The sequence below is a fragment of the Microtus pennsylvanicus genome, chromosome 9 (genome assembly GCF_037038515.1).
Source record: "Microtus pennsylvanicus isolate mMicPen1 chromosome 9, mMicPen1.hap1, whole genome shotgun sequence".
NCBI lineage: Eukaryota > Metazoa > Chordata > Mammalia > Rodentia > Cricetidae > Microtus > Microtus pennsylvanicus.
In genome coordinates this window covers 22,330,461-22,351,771 of record NC_134587.1, presented here as the reverse complement: position 1 = coordinate 22,351,771, position 21,311 = coordinate 22,330,461, and the positions used below count along the sequence as shown (strand labels likewise).

Below are 21,311 nucleotides of genomic sequence, written 5' to 3'. Positions count from 1 at the left end.
ACAGATGAAAACAAGCAAACAAATGAAAAAACGGCTTAAGCAGAATCTGGCTTTCCCCTCAGCTCTAAAGCAGCCACAAATGACTGGGGAAAGGTGAGGAAATGAAGTCCATGTGCAATCTCAGGCAAAGTTCAGAACGTTATAAACCAGCTAGGCAATCTTTCTGTCGCAAACTGGTGTCAAGCGCTTCCATGGCACTAACTAAAAGGCAGTGCATTGAGAAATAATTACCAGAAAATGTCCATGGCTCTGTTAAGAAAGAACTGTCAAGTTACTGTTTCACAGATGTTTAATCTGAAACACTTGCCATAACGTCCTTTGTGGGTATCTTAAAAATGGACACACCGAAGTCACAGAAAACCCTATCATGAAGACATGCTAACTTCAGCTACTGCCCACTGAAACTATATCAAATTACTCAACCCCATTTTTGCCACAGGACGTCTTAATCTCTGGCCGTTACTCACAAAATTTTTAACTACCACACAATCTCGGTCCACAACTATCAGTGGATGGCAGATGTAGCAAAGATCTAGATTTCTCTTTTTTTATTTCTAGAAGACTTCAGAACTGGGATCCCAGTGGTTTACAGGAAGATAAAATGACTTTTGAAAGTTGAATAAAACCTTAAACATCATTTTCTTCTCTCTTTTTTTTTTTTTTTTTTTTTTTTTTTTAATATTTATTTATTTATTATGTAAACAATATTCTGTCTGTGTGTATACCTGCAGGCCAGAAGAGGGCACCAGACCTCATTACAGATGGTTGTGAGCCACCATGTGGTTGCTGGGAATTGAACTCAGGACCTTTGGAAGAGCAGGCAATGCTCTTAACCTCTGAGCCATCTCTCCAGCCCCTCTTTTTAAAAATAATTTATTTAACTTTATTTTATATGCATTGGTGTGAAGGTATCAGATCCCCTGGAACTGAAATTACAGACAATTAGGAGTTGCTACCATGTGAGTACTGGGAACTGAACTCAGGTTCTCTGGAAGAACAACCAGTGCTCTTAACAACTAAGCCATCTCTCCAGCCCTCATCTTCTTCTCATTTTATGGGATAATTTCAGAGACATATTTTCTAGGTATAAGAAGCTCATCAAGGGCTGGAGAGATGGCTCAGTGGTTAAGAGCATTGCCTGCTCTTCCAAAGGTCCTCAGTTCAATTCCCAGCAACCACATGGTGGCTCACAACCATCTGTAAAGAGGTCTGGCGCCCTCTTCTGGCCTTCAGGCATACACACAGACAGAAAATTGTATACATAATAAATAAATAAATATTAAAAAAAAAGAAGCTCATCAAGTTGACTCAAGGGATTGTGCTATGAAAATCACTCCATGTTGTTGGGGCATTCCTAAAGTGACAGAACAGAAATTAACGCTTCCTAATTCAATACAAAGTTTCATTACGTGAAGGTTCACTAGTGGACATGAGGGAGAACCAGTTGTGGGAGGCACAGACCAAAACACTGACAAATAAGCCAAGCATGGTGGCACACACCTTTAATCCCTGCACCTGGGAGGAGAGGCAGTCAGATCTCTGTGAGTTCTAGACTAGTCTGGGCTACATAATGAAGGAAGGAAGGAAGGAGGGAGGGAGGGAGGGAGGAAGGGAGGGAGGGAGGGAGGGAGGGAGGGAGGGAGGGAGGGAGGGAGGGAGGGAGGGAGGGAAGGAAGGCTTTCCTATAAGCTAAGAGAACCACCATTTTATAAAATTAAACAGATCAATACAAGCCACCCATCCACAGTCCTTGAATTTAACTGTGATTGAATGTTTCTTATAAAGAAATGCCTTCTAAATGTGGGAACAGACTTTCCTCAATAATCCAATGATAAAAAGAAAAGAACTCTGCAATAGCAAGATGCTTATATAAGAGCTAGACATTGCTCGTGGGGGAACAAAGAGAGAAGAACAGTGAGAAGAAAGTCAAACAGAAAGCCAGAGGACAAAAGGAAAGAAGCAAGACACCCAAGGAAAAAAACAAGAAAAATTAATGCTGGTCGAAAAATAGTCCTTCAGCTGTTTCCTCTCTGAAATTCCAAACACAATGCCATTACACACTTCACCCACCAGAAGTCAGGCAAGCATGATTTGACTCAACGTGGCTGCCATAGTCCCCTGTGTTTTTGACCACGTGGCAACAAGAGACTACGGACAAAGACAATGCTACACACTTACCATTGCTCACCATCCGCCTGGCCACTTCCCACAGAACAAGGCCAAAGGCCCAAATATCGACCCTCTTATACGAATCAAAACAATCCACTTGGATAGTTTCATCTAGAACTTCGGGAGCCATGTAGCGCTTGGTCCCCACACGGGGGTTGTTTCCCACGTCAAGCTGATTGGTGCTCTGGGAATGCATGACTGCTAGGCCTAAAGGGAAAAAGACAACAACGTGATTAGCTATTGCGTTCTTCCTACAGGGCAGCTGAAGGAATTTATAACAACCCCAATCATAAGCGCCCTCTGGTGGTGAGTGTGTCACTGGCGTTAGACCTAGAATGTCTTGACTAGCCCCAGATTGGGTGTAACTTTGGGCACCAGAGCAGGAAAAAGTACTCATTTCAGGAAGATTATGAGACTATCAAGTTAATATATAAAGATCCAGAAGATAGGGTTTTTTGTAAATGCAGACCAAAACATGAAAGCAATATGAGGCCATGTTGGAAGCCGATGGAAAAACAGGTTCATACATGTTCTATGTGAATTTCAAGGTGGCTTAAAAATCAGCAAATTAAATGCTCAAACACCACCACTTCTCCCACTTATCTCCAAACACAAATTTTTGACAGTGCAAGACCAAAAGCCTGAGGTAATTTATTGTTCCATAAGGGGCAAGCTACGACTGGTTCTGGTGTATCCCCATAGGGGCAGCCGCTTATCAGAGCAATCAGGCTGGCTGAACCCATGGACCTTCCCCCTGGAATCATGGGAACAAACGGCAATAAGCTGAACCTTGACTCAGAGTGCATCTCTCTCGTTAAATGGTTCCAAAGCACTTAAACCATGGCTCGTTTCTGAATTCCTCCGTCAATTAGAGAGACCTGCCATTCCCCGCTAGCCACTGGGGAAAGGCAGATTTGTGCCTGGCTTATTCGAGGATGGAATTATTTATTGATGCACAAATAGACCATCTTAAAAAATGATTGCTATAACACTCAATATAATGAGAAATGCCAAATAGGATCAAGATGCCCGGGAAACTTTGCGATCCTGAGGTGCCTTGGAAATCCCTCCAGCTCTCTGCGGTGAACGAATGCTTCAGGCCATAGTCTTGAAGGCGTGACTCCACACAAGGCCAAAGAGAGCACCATTTTACTCTTCACAATCGGCAAAGATTTTAGCAACTGCCTTCATCTAAAACAGAGTGGGTCCTCTTTCTCCGTCTGAGCTGTTGTGAACATTCGCCAAACCACATATGCCCCTCTGCCTTCCTAGAGCCACCGTCAAAACGTCAGCCTGCTGGGCAGGAGCAGGTGAGACCGACAGGCCACGGCAGCTGGGCTGGCTTTAGCCACATTAATAACAACAAAAGTGAACGCGTGTTTCTTTGAAACAAGGGCCCGAGAGACAGAATAAAAGTTTTCCTGCTTGTTTGCTTTGGCCCATTTATTATGCTAAAGGCCAGTAAACAGCCCTGTGGAGAGGCCTATGGGCAGGGCACTGAAGTTTGCTGCCCCAAGCCACGTGACTGCATCGTATTGGAACTGGCTCATTCCACCACAGCGAAGGCTTCCAATGACCAGAGCCCTGACCAACAGCTTATCAGTGTGCACCTACACTCCCAGCTCTGGGGAGGCAGGAGAATTTCTACAAGGTTCAAGACCAGTGAGTTCTAGGTCAGCTAATAAGATACTGCAAAGAAAGAAAGAGAGAGAGGGAGAGGAGGAAGGAGGGAGGGAGGGAGGAAGGGAAGGAGGGAGGGGAGGGAAACAACAACAGAAGCCTCCAGAAGATGCTGGGTGCCCAGTTTTACAGAGAATCCCTTACCTACTAGCAGTCAATTATGACTATAAAGAAAAATATGCAATCTGTAAACCTTGATTGAATTGTTACTTGGGAAAGCCAAGAAATAACCAAAGCCAAGTATGGTGGCACACACCTGTAATACTCTAGCATTCAGGGGTTGAGGCAGGAGGATCCAAACTAGGCTAAAGGAGGGTCCAGGCCAGTCTAGGTGACATAGTCAGACTCTAGTGGTTTTTCGATGAGATTAAACTGTGGTTTTGGAAGAGATATATTTTGATATGGGGGGATAAATTTTGAGATATTTAGTAGTAAAATGTTATAATATCTGTCACACACACCCAAATGAGTAAAAATACACAACCACAGAAGGAAAATATAATAAAAAGTTCAATTTTGAATCTAAGAGTTATCATAATATCCCTTCAAGCCGGGTGGCAGTGGCAAACACCTTTAATCCCAGCACAAGAAGGCAGAGGGAGGCAGACTCTGAGTTCAAGGCCAGCCTGGTCTACAGAGAGAGTTTCAGGGCAACCAGGACCACACAAAGAAACCCTGTCTCACAAAACAAACAAGGCCAGGTGGTAGTGGTGTGCACCTTTAATCCCTGCATGTGGGAGGCAAAGACAGGTGGGTCTCTGAGTTCGAGGCCAGTCTGGTCTCCAGTACAGCTAGGGCTGCTACATAGAGAAAGAAACTAAACAAACAAATTTTAAAAAAGCCAAAACAAAAACTAATATTCTTTCAAACCATTTATGTGATGTTTTCACTTATTTGCAAGTATTTTTCATAATAAAATTTATTTTTAAAGAACAAATTAATTAAAATCTTATACGCTTAACTGTTTTTAATAACCAAAAAGTTAGAAAAATCAATTGGATATAGTCCTTTCAGCGGCGTTGATAACACCGTTCCTGATGAGTGGTCCTTAATTTCAGGGTAAACCATGAATAATTACATGCAACTTCCAGCCTTCAAGGGGCTGTTTCCTACACAACATTACTGGTCTCGGGCAGTGACTCAGTAGCATGGGTTTTTGCCACAGCTAATGCATCTAATTGGAAGGCTTCGTACCAAAAAAATGTGGCTGAACCATTAATTAGCTGGACGAAATCCCCCCATCTCCTTCCTGACCAAGTCCCATAAACCAAAGCCTAGAGCTTCTCTATTATAACCGCAACCCTCACGGGAATCCTTTCTTCTGAGACATTTCCAGCAATGCCCGAACCCAACCATAATCCTGTGAGGTAGGCACAACTGGTGTTGAGGTACATGAACAGTTCTTGTGAGGGCACCAAGGTTGTAGAATTCAGAGCTTGGCATGAAGCACTAGGGCCCCCCTTTTGGCCCTTGGGCAGAGCCTAAGGAGTGTCGGCATTTCAGCCAGGTGAGCCCACAAGTAAATAAACATGCAAAAATGCAGAGTGAGTGACAGAATTTGCACACAAATCACCGTGGCTCCAGGAGCCAGGACAGCTGTGCAAGTTTTCTTCACAACTCAATGGCTGCACGTGGCTTTGGGGCCACACCCGCACCCTCACAAAAACACTGACATGAGGTGACTCGAAGGAAATGGATTTCCCTAACCTGTCAAGTTCTCTGCTTTTAAAACCGAACAAAAGTATATTAATCTTATCACACAACTAAAGCTAATTCTGTCTAAACCTTTTTTGGAATGAGGCATCATAACGACACAATTCGGTTATTATTAGGACAACCATACAGCCAAAATCCTAGGGGTTTAGGGAAGAGATTAGTTTGCAGAGTTGCCACTATCCGGGAAGATAGTTTCCTCTGTAGGACAACTGAAACTCCGTTGGCAGACCCGAAACCCTGGAGGGTGGGGGGCTCCGACTCCACGAAGGACAAGTTACCTCATGGCCCACTTTTTCCACTTGGTAACTTTGCTTTGGTGACTGAAGAATGACTTCAGGTACCATTTTTAAGACAAACCGATCCATAAAATATTTAGTTGTACACCTACTTTCACACAAAAGTTGGTGAAATCAGAATGCTCCTATAGTTGTCGCAGATGGTGGGCTAAGGATGGACCCTACTCTAGAAAATAATAAGAAAGTCTCGGCAGAGACTTGGGGTTTGCAGCTTCTGTCAAAACTCTGAGAATATAAGGTTTGGGTGTTTCAGGATATGTAAAGTGTACCTGGAAGGGGAAAAAAAATGAATGAACAAATAAGGCGCTTTTCTGAATGGCATATTAGTTTGAATGGCGAAGTTGTCAGAGCAAAGGATTCTTTTGTATGCAACTTGCTTTAGAACGCTCCAAGATGAACTGATTAATATGAACTGATAGATGGACAGATGAACGCACAGTAAGGATGAGAGAACTGTGAAATGGTAATGGGGAGATGTGAGTGGTCCACACACAGCTGCTGGTTAACAGGGAGATGCGAGTGGTCCACACACAGCTGCTGGTTAACAGGGAGATGCAAGTGGTCCCTGCGCAGCTTAGAAAGACATTCAGTTCTCCTTAACGCTTGAAATTTTCAGTACAACATGTTAGGAGGAGACACGGGCACAACATGGCTAACAGTGGAGTACAACGTTAGTAAATGAGGTAACTAAAAACGGTTTCTAAGTTTTACCCAGATCTGCTATGCAGCACTGTCCGTTCTTCTTCACCAGGATGTTTTTGCTCTTTAGATCTCGGTGGGCAATAGCTGACTTCCCTTGGGTCCCAAATATCTCTATGTGCAAATGCGCAAGACCACTGGCTATGGACAGAACTATCCGAAGGCAGCTAACGGTGTCCAACGTCGTGAGCTGAAGGTAGTCGTACAGGGATCCCATTTCGTGGTAATGTGTGATTAGCCACAGCTGGGTGCTGGAGTGTCTGGATGTCATGTCCGAAGCAATGAAACCTGGGAAGGAAGGACAGGATTTTCACAGTGAGAACTCCACCTTGTGACTCTTGAGAACCCAAAACGGTCACCGAGCGCATCTAATCTAGAACAAAAAATAATTAATTACAAAAGCACCAGGGAACAGCATCTAGTCCTGAAAGGAACAGCGCTAATGAACGGCAAAATGTCCTGCCAATTTCCACCATAAGTAATCCTTGTAAACACTAATATACAGGATAAAGAATCACATGATGTTTATACTTTGGTGCTCACCCATAATAAAATTCTAGAACTCTTGCCAGATAGTGTCCTAACCCTACAAACCTGGGAACTGGATGTTTGCCTTCTAGTCCTGACCTGGCACCATGAGCCCAGCACCCAGAATCCTAATAGCTCAGAGCAGGTAGGCATGGCAGTAGCCATGCCTACTGCAGCCTTTGCAGCATCTAAATAATTTTTTTCTAAAATAAATAATTTAAACAATTCAGAGCAGACACTGGAATAGGCTTGTATCCAGAGGTGACAGAGGTCTTTGAGAGAAATGAGATACTAGTAGACAGAGAGAGACATGAAGCTGCTTTTGTGCACATCCTAAGTACAGTCAAGGAATTCTTCCCCAAAATAAAGATCCCAAGCTAAAAGGTACAATTCCAAAAAACCCCAAACTGCTAACATATACTTGTGTAGTAAGCCCATACTCATTTCTTCCCTGGAGGAGGGAAAAAAGCAAGCTCTCCTCCTCTCCCCTTCCCTATGAACCCTAGACCTTAAAGAAGGATTTTGTTTGTCCCATTCATTATGTCTTAAACCAGGAAAAAGCACTTTGAAATGAACAGGACCTTTGCAACTGTTTACCTCCCAAGTTTATGTAAGTACATTTGATTCTCAGTGCTGGAACGTCGTTGTAGGATGACTGGGTTTGGAGTCCAGAGACGTCCACTAATGAAAGCTGAGCAGGTGCCTAGAGGTGGGGACTTTGGTACACCCACTGGATGTGTTTGTAATACAGGGAGAGAATGGTTAGACCCAATACTTCTGTCAGAACCGTCACCCTGGCTCTTCAAGAACTAGACGTGATCAAAAAGTGATCGATCCTCTTTGAAGTTTGCAGGGGCCATGCTCTTAAGGAACCAGCAGAGGTGCCGAACGGATGGTGTGGAGATGGCTGGGCCCTACAGATAGACCACTGCTTCACACACTGGCTCTACCAGCCTTGATCATGATCAAGTCACGTTAAGATCTCCACTTGCTCTCCTTGTTTATAAGATGAGGGTAACAACGTTTATCCTAAAGGGCCATGCCAACGAAAGAGAGTGCATTCAAAATGCTCAGTGTGATGCTGAGCACACAGTGTGTACAGAGAACAGTTTAACTGTACACTTTCAGGAGCTGTCTGCCTCCCTCCCCAGTAGTCTCCAGAGATAGCGATGTTAAACAGTCAACAGCACTCTTGTGTGGGTGTTTGTGCATCCGCGTGTATGTATGTATGTGTTCGCATGTGTATGTGAGGATTCATGTGTGCAGGTCACAGAACAATTTCAGGTGTCAGTCTTTGCTTTTCCCGTTCTTTGAGATCTCGTTTCTCTTGCTGTTCTCTGATGGGTATACATTAGCTGGTGTGTGGCTCCTAGCAATTCTCCTATCTCCAGTCACCAAGTAGGGGTGTGCGGGATTATAAAATTTCTGCACTACAGCATAGCTTTTACATGGGTTCTGGGAAACCAAACAAGCTGGCAGTCCTTCAAAGTAACCACTTGACCTACTGAGTCATCTCTCCAGCCTTTTCGTAGTGCTTTAAATTTTAAATGACATTTATTTTTATTATATTTATTATTATTTATTTTGTGGGAGCATGCACGTGTACACTAGTACCATGGAGCATGGAATCAAAGAACATGTGGAGGTCTGTTCTCTCCTACCATGGGGATCTCGGGGATTGAACTTGGGGCAAACTCAGGTCTAACAGCAAGCACTGAACCATCTTACCAACCCACTACACAAGACACAAGAACACAAGAGAGTTATGATGAAGGACGATGGTGATCACTGCACAGCCATGCCAACTTGAATGCTATTCAATTTTATGCTTAAAAACACAGGACAGGAGATGTGGTTGGTACAGGGCTTGCCTAGCCTATAAGAAACCTTGGGTTTGGTCTTCATCTCCATAAAAATCAACCAGGTATGGTGGCACTTCTAGCTGTAATTCTAACACTTGAGAGGTAGAAGCGCGGGGGGGGGGGGGGGGGGTGTCAAAATTCAAGATCCTCCTGGGTTACATAGTGAGTTTGAGACTAGTCTGGAAGACATTAGACCCCTGTAGCCAAAACAAGGCAGAAAGTGATCAATATCATATTTGTTTTTAAAGGAGCGTGATGTAAGACGTGGAGTAGACCTCCATACAATCAACCTCCTTAGTGACAGAGATAGGGCAGTGAACGCGCAGACAGACGCAACTTTGGCAGGGGCAGTGGGCCTCGAATGGTCCTTAGATTAGGGAAGACTTTTACTCCCCAGAGTAAAGATCAGTTTCCCAGCACCACAGAGCAAGCTGCATTAGTTTCACCTGATCTCTTCCTCGCCAGATGTAGCAGGATGAAGGCTTGAAATTCCAGCTAGCCCACAGGTTTAACGAAGGGGACGAACAAGGGCCCCACAGTTTTACATGCAACTGTGCCTACATACAAAGAATAAGTTAAATTGAACTATGTGCTTTGGAGACCTAGACTTTGCAACACTCTGGGGAGGAGGATCATAATCAGATCCCGGAGACATAATATGCAAGGCAGGCACGGTGTGGCACAAACCTCTTCTCCCACTGATTCAGGGAGGCTGAGGACTGAGGACTGCATGAACCCAGGTGTTCAAGACCATCCTGGGCAATGCAGCCAGACTCTGTTAAAGGTTAAAGGATGGAAAGGAGATAGTAGAGAGTCAAGAACAATGCAGACAAGGCCAAAGGCACCTTTGTGTCACAGTCCCACAGAAAGGAAAATACTAGAGGTAGCCAGACATAGACAGATTTGTAACTGAAGCCCTTGCAACTGACAACTAGGGAATGAGGAATGTCAGGCCTAGGAGTCACCAACACCATAGGCCAAGTGGGGAGCACTCAAAGACACATTTTAATTGTTTAATTCGTGTTTGTGTGCATGGCTGTTTTGCTTGTGTACGCCCCAGATGCATGCAATGCCCAGAGAGGCCAGAAGAGGTCATCAGATCCCTGGAACAAGAGTTACAAAAGGTTGCCACGTGGGTGTGGGGAATAGAACCCAGAACCTCTGCAAAGGCAGCCAGCGCTCTTAGATGTTGAGCTATCTCTCCAGCCCCTGAAAGACACTTTTAAATGTCTCTGAGATTGACTGTCACCATTGCACTGTTGAAGCGAAGCTTTGGATGGCCACCCCATCAGTCACCAAGATCCTGGGTCGCATTTAAACACTAAATTAAGAGAAAGGGAGAGGAGTACAAGGTACAATACCCAGACATAATCCAATAGCCATACAGTGGCCAACACTAGAGCCTACAGTTAAATTCAACACAGATTTCTCTTCTATTTTTGAAGACTCACTCTAGGCAGCTTTCACCATATGTGTGTATTAATGGAAACGCACTTCAAGCCTTCTGAAACTATAGAAGCCATTGCTATAGCAGGATGGTAGTGGGCACTCCGCATATTTCAAAAGTGTTGCTAAGCTTTCGTGATAAGATGATGAAAATTCATCTATATTTTGTGAGTCCCAGAAGTATGCGAGGAGTTTTCAAATGAAAATGTATGCTGAATCCCTCTGTAAATCTGGTCTTTGAAAGTGATGCCTAGTTTGAAGGCATGTGCATCTCATTACGGCGTCCCTGGGAGCTGTGAATCTCTAGGAAAAAATCCAAAGACCTTTCTTAGTTTGATTCCAGTAATAAATATTCAGGAAGGGCGGGGCAAGTGGAACCACCCAAGAAGCCTTGAAGTGAACAATGTAGAGCAAGTTGGTGTGGTTTAAACACATCCGCAGGTCCAGGAGTAAGAAGTCCTGCGACTTCTGTTTAAACACATCCGCAGGTCCAGGAGTAAGAAGTCCTGCGACGTCTGTTTAAACACATCTGCAGGTCCAGGAGTTAGAAGGCCCTGCAACAGATTTCTTTTTCATCATGCAGGGTATTACAACCTATGTGCATATTTAAATTAGAAATACCTGTTAAAAAAATTAAATAGTCTATTAATGCAGAGAGTCACTATGTCGTTTTCTGGAAGAGACTCTAAACTGCAAATGTGACAAGCGGGAGAGAGCCAGGACGAGCAACTTATCTCTACCAAGACCAGCTAGTGAAAGCTTATCCGTACTCACCTAAAATGTTTTCATGCCTCAACATCACAGTGTTGTATAGTTCTGTTTCCCTGAACCATGACTTCTCATCGCGGGAGGAGAAGATCTTTACGGCCACATTTTCGCCTTGCCAGCTGCCCCTCCACACTTCTCCATACCGGCCCTTCCCTGTGGATGGTCAAACAGATGAAGCACGTGAGAAACGTTTTTTGGTTTTCCTAGCAAACATAGTCAACCTGACAGTGTCCTCGAAACCTCCCCCTTCCTCTCTGCAGACGAACCAGTCATGTAGGATTGTGAAGTTGAGCCCCCACCAATGGCATGAAACAAAGTCACCACCCACATCACAGAGGCCATTTTGGCACATGCCTTCACTAGTTCGGTTTGGGTTCTGGTAGACCCTTTTTTGCAAAATGAATGCCTTGCCAATAACTTTTGCTTTGTGTTTCTTTATGTGACGCTGAGATTATTCTTTGTTTCTCATATACAGTAGGGTAAATACAGGACACACAGGCAGACCAAACAACTCTTGTACAAAACACGGAGCCTAAGGCCGGAAACTTTTAACCCCTCCCATTATTTGCTGGGCAAACTCAATTTGGGAGCACAAATACTTTACCTACAAAGATATACAAAGATAAGGTAGAACTCTCCTTTCTCTGTCCACCTCACTGTGACAGGAAACTGCCTTCCGATCAGTGCCGCACAATTAGCTGATACTAATTAGCTGCGCATTTATATTTAAATTGCTTTCCTGATGGGTACCTAACGTGCATCCCTAGTCCTGCAGGCAGGTCAGCAGATCGGTAGATGACACTGTAAAGTCACAATGTCAGAAGGATAGAAACCTTTGTCACATCATTTTGGAAAACACAGGAAAGGTGACACGATTCAGAAAACAGTACTGATTCTTAGATTTCAATATGGTATCAAAAGCCAAAGGATAAGGGTATGAAGCTAGATCACTGAGTGGCTTCTCTGGCTCCCTTCCTTTATGCTGGACGCTCCCAGGCAACTCTAGTCACAAGTATCACATGTGTTCCTGTGCTTTTCCCACACAGAAGGACAGTTTGAGGTCCTGGAGATTAGCAACAGCCTGTGGCATAGGCAGGCGGCCATTCTGCACGATCACCACCACCTCTAAAGGGTTTCTTGGAGAAAGATAGTTTTCGAAAGCAGATTTCCAAAATCACAAGCACGCAAATCCCAGAAGAGCTCTGACTTCTGGCACCGGTCACGGGTGTCTGTTTAGAAGGTCCCTGGTGATGGCGCACATGGACTACACTTGAAAGAGTGTTTGGAAGTTAAGAGATGGCTCAGCAGGTAAATGTGCTTGCTGAGTTCAAGCCTGAGTTTGACCCCTAGAATCTATATAAAAGAAAACTAACTCCACAAAGTAGTCTCTGCCATACATTCATATATGTGTTCCATAAATTTATATATACAATACTAATAAATAATTTTTTTAAAAGTCACCTGGGGGCTAGAGAAATGGCTCTGTGTTCAAGAGCACTCTATGTTCTTCCGAGGACCCAGCTTTGATTCTCAGAACCCACTGGATGGCAAACAACCATCTATCACTTCAGTTCCAGGGATTCCAATGCCCTCTTCTTACCTCCTCAGACACCAGGCAAATCTGTGATACACAGACATGCATGCAAGCAAAGCACCTATGCACATAAAGCAGTCGAATATTTTCTCAAGTCACTTGAAGAGCATATTTTAGAAAATGGGGTGATGCATGCCCCCTACTTTTTATTGAGGACAGATTCCCCCTTCCAATAATCTCTTTAATTATAGGTAAGGATGATCAAAGAGGCAGGAAAGAGGAGGTCATTATCTCAAAACGATGGGGGTCACATGGGCTGTAATAGCCGGGGTGGCAGGCAGTGCAGCGGGAGATGAAACTACAAGGCAATGCAATGAGCCCGTCAGTCCAGGCGTGCGGCGACTGCTCCATCACAGGGCTGCGGTAGGCAGCTGCGGAGCCACCTGCACGCACACACGCCCCGTGCTCTGTTGGAAACCTACACCAATAAGAACCTAAAGATAGAAAGAAAGCAGGTGTGTGCAAGTCACACCTGAAACAGCCCCCAAACCACCGACGGCTGGGGATGTGCCTTGGCAACAGAGTGCCTGCTTCACAGGTGTGACCCACGGGGTACCATCCAGCTCCGGCCGGTTCCCCGACAAGAACTAATAGCTCTATCCAATAGCAGTGACTAATCTAAAGGGAGGCTAAGATTGGCTAGAGTATAGTGCGGGCTACTGTCGAGAATCACACAGAGTCTATACAGTTTACCAGTCATTTTGGTCAAGCCATAGGCATGGTTAGCCTTTGATGAGGACTAGCGTTGGGATGCTACAAAGCCAGAAGCTACAAAAGAAGCTGAGTGCTAAGCTCACACACACTGCCTTTGCTCCCTGTGGCAGCTTTCTTTCCTCTTTGTAGCCACTGTTTCACTGGGAAGAAAAGTATCCCAAAGAGTTGGGGACACAAAGTTGATTGTTGTTGTTAATCTTTTTCTTTTTAATGAAGAAAATAAAATATATGGCATGGTAGGTGGATAAAGTCAGTACAGAAATTTATTTTGATGGCTGTCATATGCTTTTTGCTAATGCAATCTTATGCAAAAGTCCTTAAAATCATGGCACGATTACCCGAAAGTTCCTGACCAGGAAGCCCCACAAAAAGGATGCCTGGGGCCTTCAAATTTAGATAGTATGATATGGAAGGGGCTAATACAGTCAACTCCCCATGTTCTCGAACTAATGTGATCATCTATTTGCCTTTCTGCTCAAAACGACACCATGCAAACACAAACTTCAAGCTTCTGGAGAGACATCAGTCTTCAATGTCGACCCAACGAAGTGCCATCATTGAAATCTACGCTGGCTCCAAAATGCTGAAGCACATTAAGAGAGTCAGAAACTGTACCCAGGTCAGAGGAGCAATTGGACTCTGAGGATTAAGCTTGGTGCATGGGACTATCTGTGAGTGATGGGGCAAGGGAAAAAGGCAGGAGAGGCAAGTGCATGGTCCCTTTGCTGCCTCCCAGCACTGCCCGGGCATCTTTGCTCATAAACAAACGGGTGCTAATTAGTACAAGAAGACCATTTCCCATCTTTTTCTAGTCTCCCATCTTTTTTTAGTCTCAGTCAGCATGGGTGGCACCACTTACGGTGGAAATAGGCACAGTAGGTGCACGCAGACCCAGGGAAAAGGCAGCACAGCTCCATGCTGTCGCCTATGTGTCGTGCGCAAGCAGTGCCACCCATCTTACTACAGAATTCGAGAGCATTCCTTCATATAGCAGCAAGTGTTGGGGGCAGCTCGTAGCGGTCAGCCACTTCCCTGCAACGAACTGTCAGAGGGCAGGAGCTGCAGCACTGGCCCCAAAAGCCTGAGTGTAGAGACAATGCCAAACTATTCCTTCACACCACTTCATAAAGTGTGTCAGGCTTGTGTGTGGCAAAGACGGAGGAGGGAACAGCTACATGTGTGTGCATTAGGTTAACACCGGGTTCTCTTCCATCACTTCCTTTTCTGAGACAGAGTCTTTCACTAAACCTAAAGCCCACAGATGCAGCTAGACGGCTGGTCAGCAAACTCTGCACATCTTCTTGTTTCTGCATAGCCAGCGCTGGAACTATACACACATACTACTGTGCCAGATTTTTATATAGGCGCTGGCGATTAAAATCAAGTTCTCCTGCTTGTACAACAAGCACTTATTGATGGAGCCATCCCCTCAGTCCTGAAAATCAGGACCTTAAAAATGCATTTGGCCATAGGATGTATGTCTATAATAATCCCAGCACTCAAGAGACAGAGGCGAGGGAGGAGGTCAAGAGGAGAAGGTCATCCTTGGCTGTGTACTGAGTTCTAGGTCTTCCTGGGCCAAAAGAAACCCTGTCTGAAAAAAAAAACCGAAGCATTCTGCCCCATCTTCACAAAATCCGTGAGGCAATCACTACTGCTACTACTATATCATGCTTGACTCAGAAATTCCCAATTCCTGGGAATTCATTCTGCCAATTCAGAAGCAAAAGAATGTGTGCTAAATCCTTTATGAACATTTTTGCTAATCCACCAGCCAAATTGACTTATTCCTGAGCCTTTTAAAGGATTTCTGATAAGTCCGAATACTAGAAAAGGTGTGTGCCCTCATAAACTGAAGGAAGGTGGGCCAGTGATATGGTTCAATGGGTAAAGTGCTTGCACACAACCCTGATGATCTGAGTTCAATCCCCAGCACCCATATGAAGGTAGAGGGTGACAGCCAACTCCACAACACTGTCCGCTAACTTCAGATGTGCTGTGGCATGCGCACACCCCAACATACAACATATATACCTATGTGCTGTGGCATGCACACACACACACATCACAGACACATGTGCTGGAGCAGACACACCCCCACATACATACATCATATACACATATGTGCTACGGCATGGACACACCCACACACATACTCATAGACACACATGTGCCGTAGAATGCACACACCCCAGCACATACAACATATACACACATGTGCTGTAGCATGCACACACATCCACACATACATCATAGACACACATGTGCCGTAGAATGCACATCCCCCCGTATACATCATATACACACACGTGCCATGACATGCACAGACCCATACATACATTTAATATATTCCATAGCATGCACACATCTACACACATACATCATATACACACATGCAATAATAACAGATCGAAAATTTTTTGGTGAATAAAGGAACAGAAAGTTTTCAGAAACAATTCGCCAACTTAAAATATGGTGTAGGGAGAAAATGAAAGGCTATAAAAAAATATAGCTCTTGGGAATAAGGACTTAATATGAGAACACTTAGTAAACTTCACTCTAGTTTTTTGAAGTATATTTTAATAAGTTTCCTTGTTTATAATTGACACACAATAAGCAGATAAACTCATCATTCTCTTTAGAGGGAAGAGACAGTAGAAAAAATGGGAAAACCTTACCAACAGAAGTCTATTACCTTAGATCATTCAGTCCTTGGGCAACACAGTCTCTTCGATTCACTCAGACTAGGCACTGTTTGTACTGCTTGGTGATGACCCCCTTACCAGCACTTCAACAAGTTCTCAACCGTGAGTCACAGAGAACAGAGACCCCCCCACGGCTATCTCTCCCCCCCACGCTGAATAATCACCCGGTGCTCGGCACCTCCTGCGCTTAGTGAGGAAATACAATAAGCAAAGAGAAGCCGGTTTTTCCAAGCCCCATTCTACTCCTAGAATCACAGCTGATGCTGTCCGTTTCCAAAAGGAAGGGAAACCAGGAATTACCAACACACTCCAACAGGGTAATCTGGCGAGCCACAGTCCTCTGAACCAGAAACGGAAGACCAGAGCCGCTTCCTGAGGTACATGAATGATCCAGTAATTCCTGTAATGAAAACAAGGAGAAAAAGAAATTACTGAGCTACGGCTCCTGCTTCGGGGCCCTATGATGCATGCCATGGTAACCAACATGAGCTCCAGCAACTCTGGTCGTGTGATCCTGCTAATGCCTGAAAACTGCCCCTGAAAGGACCAGAAACTGTGTGTCTCAGAAAAATTAAGAGGTAAAGCAAAGGCAGGGTTTCCTGGTGCATAAGTCATTCTTTCTTGAGCCCTGGAGGTTTTTTTTTAACCAAATACATAAGAAGGGAAGCTGATCAAAGTTAATAAGCACATTAGAAAGTTCAAAGGACTGACACGAGGAAGCAGTGGGAAGAATGGGGGTGGGGGATGTTTCAGCATTAGAGCTGTGTATTATCTGGTATATTCTGCAATGCTCACTAACTATCTATCCAACGATCTACTTTAGTTGCCAAAGAAATTAAAGATGTCTAATTAGAAGCAGACAAATTAGGAGTATGAACATCCAAGTGCAATGTCTGTAATGGAAAGATTCTAATAGTATGTAGACCATTAAATTGGTACTTATAGGTGCATGTTTCTTACAGGTAGGTGTTTCTCTGGATGGAGGCTCCTTTTTTTTTTCAGGTAATAGATGAACAAAGGAGCCACTAAATTAACACTTACTAGCCATTTCTGAACACGAATTGCAAATTAGAATGGACAGAAGTAAAACAATATTTCATTTAAAACATAAAACCGGAATTGAAAATTGATTTCTCCCAGGGAGCATGCTGGCAAGAGATTGCCAGTTAGTTCACTTATGAAGTTTTCATTCCTACTCTCAGCAAAGGCCTGGGTCAGGTCTAATGCACAGACTGACCGCCGTGGTGGTGGTGGGACAGCTGCAGTATCAGCCAACTAACCCTGCCCAAAGTTAGTCCCTTCCCAGGACACGAGCAGCGTAGGCGAGCAACGCACAGACTTCCGCGACTTTCATCCTCTCTCCCTCCCACACAACACTGCTGCACAACACTATTGATCGATAAAGTTACCAAACTACAGTTGACTGGTAAAATTACCAAAAGCTGAAGAGTCAACAGAAGAAATCCAGAACCCTTAAAAGCCACAAAAGGATAATCAGGAAGAAAATGGATGTTGGTGAAGCAGGGTTCACGCCTCTCCAGCAAGTCTCTCTTGCCTCTCTTGCCATGTTTGTCTTCATTTATTCAATTATTTGTAAGAAAAACACCTCTGGATATTAAGCTGTTGCTTTCCCGTGATGCCCAGTTTGGGTTCTAATCAAGTACACAGATTTAAGAAAGGGTGGGAGGAGGTCAACCAAAGACAAATATATACCTCCCTCAACCCCTGAAGCACCAGCCATGAGTAAGCTTTAGCAAGGCCACACTTTGTCAGATCGCTGCAAAGAACACACCGTTCACATAAGGAAATAAGGACAACTGGTTGTTTCTTGCTATGTCATTATATCGTGACATTCTGTCAGCTGACGTGGCTGGGCTGTGTTGACAAAACTGTTTTGGCATAGGTTTTCATTCCTACTTCGAAACCCTAAAAGCTATTTAAACAGTAATTTACACTAGACGTTCCAATTACTGCCCTTGGTAATTAGACAGGTTAGCAGCTCAGAGGAACAAAGTTCTGACTGATCTACGTTAGAATCGTGCTCTGCCGAAGCTTGGTCGGGAATCATCCTCACGTCTTCCTGCTACAAACTCCATAAACCCATCCGCTTTACCCTAAACCTCAGAACACACTTCAAAGCCAATATTTAATGGAGGGGTATCCTCTTCCAGTCTCACTGCACCCTAACTCAGATAGCTGAGTAAAAGGGGGGTATGCAAGGATAACTTGTTCCTGTTTTATGCAGAGCACTGATGGTACAGGCAGAAGGGCATGGTGGTACTCAGGCTGTATCATCAGCAATGCCCTGGCACCTGGCCACAGGTAGGTCCTACGCCTGCCCAGGTGCATGTAGCACATGAGCTAAGGGTGGCCACTGCCTAGGGTATATCTTCTCTAGAACACGAAAGAAGGAAATTGCAGAGCAAGCCTAATTAGAGAACTCCGGGGCACTTAGAGACTTGTCGCGTAGCGGAGCCATCCTTCATGCGTGACGATCTGCTGTGAGACGGGAGGGTAGCATTAAACAGCTCGGAATCACATTACGGAGATGACTTGATTGACTTGCAACTCCCTGGATTATGACAAGGAGGGAGCGGATTCGGTTGTGTCATTTGCACCTAACGCCCACGAAGCCATGTCTTTTTCAGAGAAGTCATGTCGTTAGTATCCATGGAGAACGCTGTTACTTTATTCTTTTGCACTCTATAGTAGGCTGTTTATGGTAAGTGACCCACTTCCCCGACTTAACTGAAAGTTTAGCAGAGTAACTAAAGGAAGAAGACATTCACTTGGAAGGGGACACTATAGCTTTAAAACATATGAGTAACTTTATATTTTGACTGCATTTATTTATTTACTTATTTATTTATTTGCGCCGGGGGGGAGGGGGGTAGCCTTGCCACGGCACGTGTTTGGAAGTCAGAGGACAGCTTGTAGGAGTCAGTTTTCTCCTGGGGATTGAATTTAGGTCATTGGGCTCAGCAGTGAACATCTTTACCCTCTGGGCCACCTCAATGGCTAGGGAGTAATTTTCAAATGTGTAAACATAGGGCCTTCTATGCTGAAGAAGTAAATTCTGAAGGGTCTGGAATGAGGCACCCTGCAAATAACTTTGGAATTTTACGTAAAATAGCAATAATCTTATTGTATATTGAAACAATAAAAAATCACAAATGCTTTGCTTTTCCCCCCCTCTCTACTTGTAAAGGAAGCTACTAAAACATTTGAAATTCCGGATGTGCTACACATTCCGACTGGAGGATGCCGGTTCAATCAGCTAATTACACTCCACAAGGGGGCAGTACTGGAGCATCAAAAGCTTAATGGCTACTTCAGGAGAATTCAAATTTCTAAAGTATGGGGTATTCAAATCATCTAAAAGGAAAAAGGGGTTTTTAATATTAATGAAAAGATGCTTTCTTGAAAAAAAAAAAACTTTTTTGTTGTTACAAATAGAGCAATTGAACAGCGCCATTCCAAGCCTCCAAAACTCCAGCCCACCAAATATTCTTTATCCCTTTTCCTCACATTCCCCAAAGAAAAGTCAGCACCAAGAATCTACTAAAGTAAAACCTCCAAGCCCATTCTTCAAGTGTCTGCTTAGATGGATGTTCTTATGTACAGGAGCTAACCTGGTGCTCACATGCAACTGGACATTGGTCCAGTGACTAGTTAGCCACAGTGCACATCTGAATTGTCCGTTCACTACTAGCTTTCCACACTCGAAATAAGAAAGTGTCCATCTCCATTTCTGGGGTCACAGACTCACCGCTAGAGTGCTGTCTCCGACATTGGTGGTGATGAGCCCTTCGATGGTACCATATTCCACATCTCTGGGGTTCAGGCGTTCTTGGTTGCGTCTTTTAAACTTCCTGAGAGCAACTCCCAGGATGCAGGCTAAAAGACATACCGCAAACACCACCGAGAGGACAATAAGGCCGACTTCCAGGTGGAGATTCTGTGATCCAGGGAAGGATTTTCCTGGAGAATGGGAAGAAAATGGTAAGTGGGAGTCGGGACCACCATTTCCTTCTTCTTTACCAATATCCTAAGAAGTGGCTCCCGATCCTGGCCAAACAATCTCACAAATCAAAACAATTTACAACTAAAACACTTCTTAACATCCAGCCAATGGTACAGCCATTTATTCAAGGGCTCATTTGGTTCAGCAGAACTGGAGTTTAGAAAGGATCCCGCCGAGAATCAACTGTATTAGTGCACAGCTGTCGAAGAGTTTCTAAAATACAAGAGCCATATAAGCCTCGTTGTTGCTCTTATTAACTTGAATTTCATATGGAAAGATGATTTATCATCAAACCCTGAAGGACAGCCATTCCACTGTAATACCCCACGGAGAAATCTCCCCTAAGCTTTCCCTCTTTCAGGGCTCCTTTCAGCAACCCAACTCTCTACTCAAAGACCCTTTAAGTTTCTTTTAACTCAAGTCCTGAGAATCAGGTTGGCACACTTAATACTCTGCGTGACAATGTATGGCAATGCATGCTTTTATACATGTCATCTGTATAGCAATGGAGGACATGTCATGAAATGACAGATACTGTGGTCTCTCAAATAAGAAATTCCTTACAGGAAATGCCTTCTGTTAAAACACAGGGTGTTGAGAGAGAGGGAAATGGCTTTCAGGGCAAGAGTGCCCACTACAAAGCCTGCCAGCCTGAGTTTGATCCCTGAACCCCAACTCCTATAAGTTGTCCTCTTATCTGTCCAACACATGTGTGCACACACACACAAACACACAAATAAGTATATAAATTAATGTGTAAAACTTAATGTGTGGCAGTGTGAGCTTATCAGGATCTTTACCCTGTTGACATAGCTTTTGTGTGAATGCAGAGATTTCTTCTTGTCCATCCCTTCTGTTAGTAAAAAATTAACACACTGAGCATACGGGAAATAACCTTTGAGTTCAACTACTTCAATATTGGATCCCTGTTTTTCAAGCCCTTGTTATTCAAACCTATTTTTAATATTAGAATGGAGTCTCTTCTACCTGCCCTAAGCAGGTCATGGTAACTTAAAAATTGCCACATGAACCATCAGCTGGCCTCCTTCACACCTTGGGACAGTCCTGGCAGTGAAGGCTCCGAGTGGCCTCTCTTGTGCCATTTGTCAT

At 44.2% G+C, this 21,311-nt stretch overlaps 1 protein-coding gene across 1 annotated transcript in view; it reads right to left on the bottom strand.

Moving 5' to 3' along the window:
* Window positions 1–21,311, bottom strand: part of Acvr1 (activin A receptor type 1) — a 118,677-nt gene that overhangs the window by 7,157 nt on the left and 90,209 nt on the right. The window contains exons 4-8 of the mRNA XM_075985168.1: window positions 19,947–20,158; window positions 16,478–16,577; window positions 11,171–11,317; window positions 6,573–6,848; window positions 2,179–2,376 (exon numbers count right to left, since the gene is read on the bottom strand). Coding sequence (XP_075841283.1) covers window positions 2,179–2,376; window positions 6,573–6,848; window positions 11,171–11,317; window positions 16,478–16,577; window positions 19,947–20,158 — 933 coding nt within the window. The remainder of the gene's footprint in view (window positions 1–2,178; window positions 2,377–6,572; window positions 6,849–11,170; window positions 11,318–16,477; window positions 16,578–19,946; window positions 20,159–21,311) is intronic.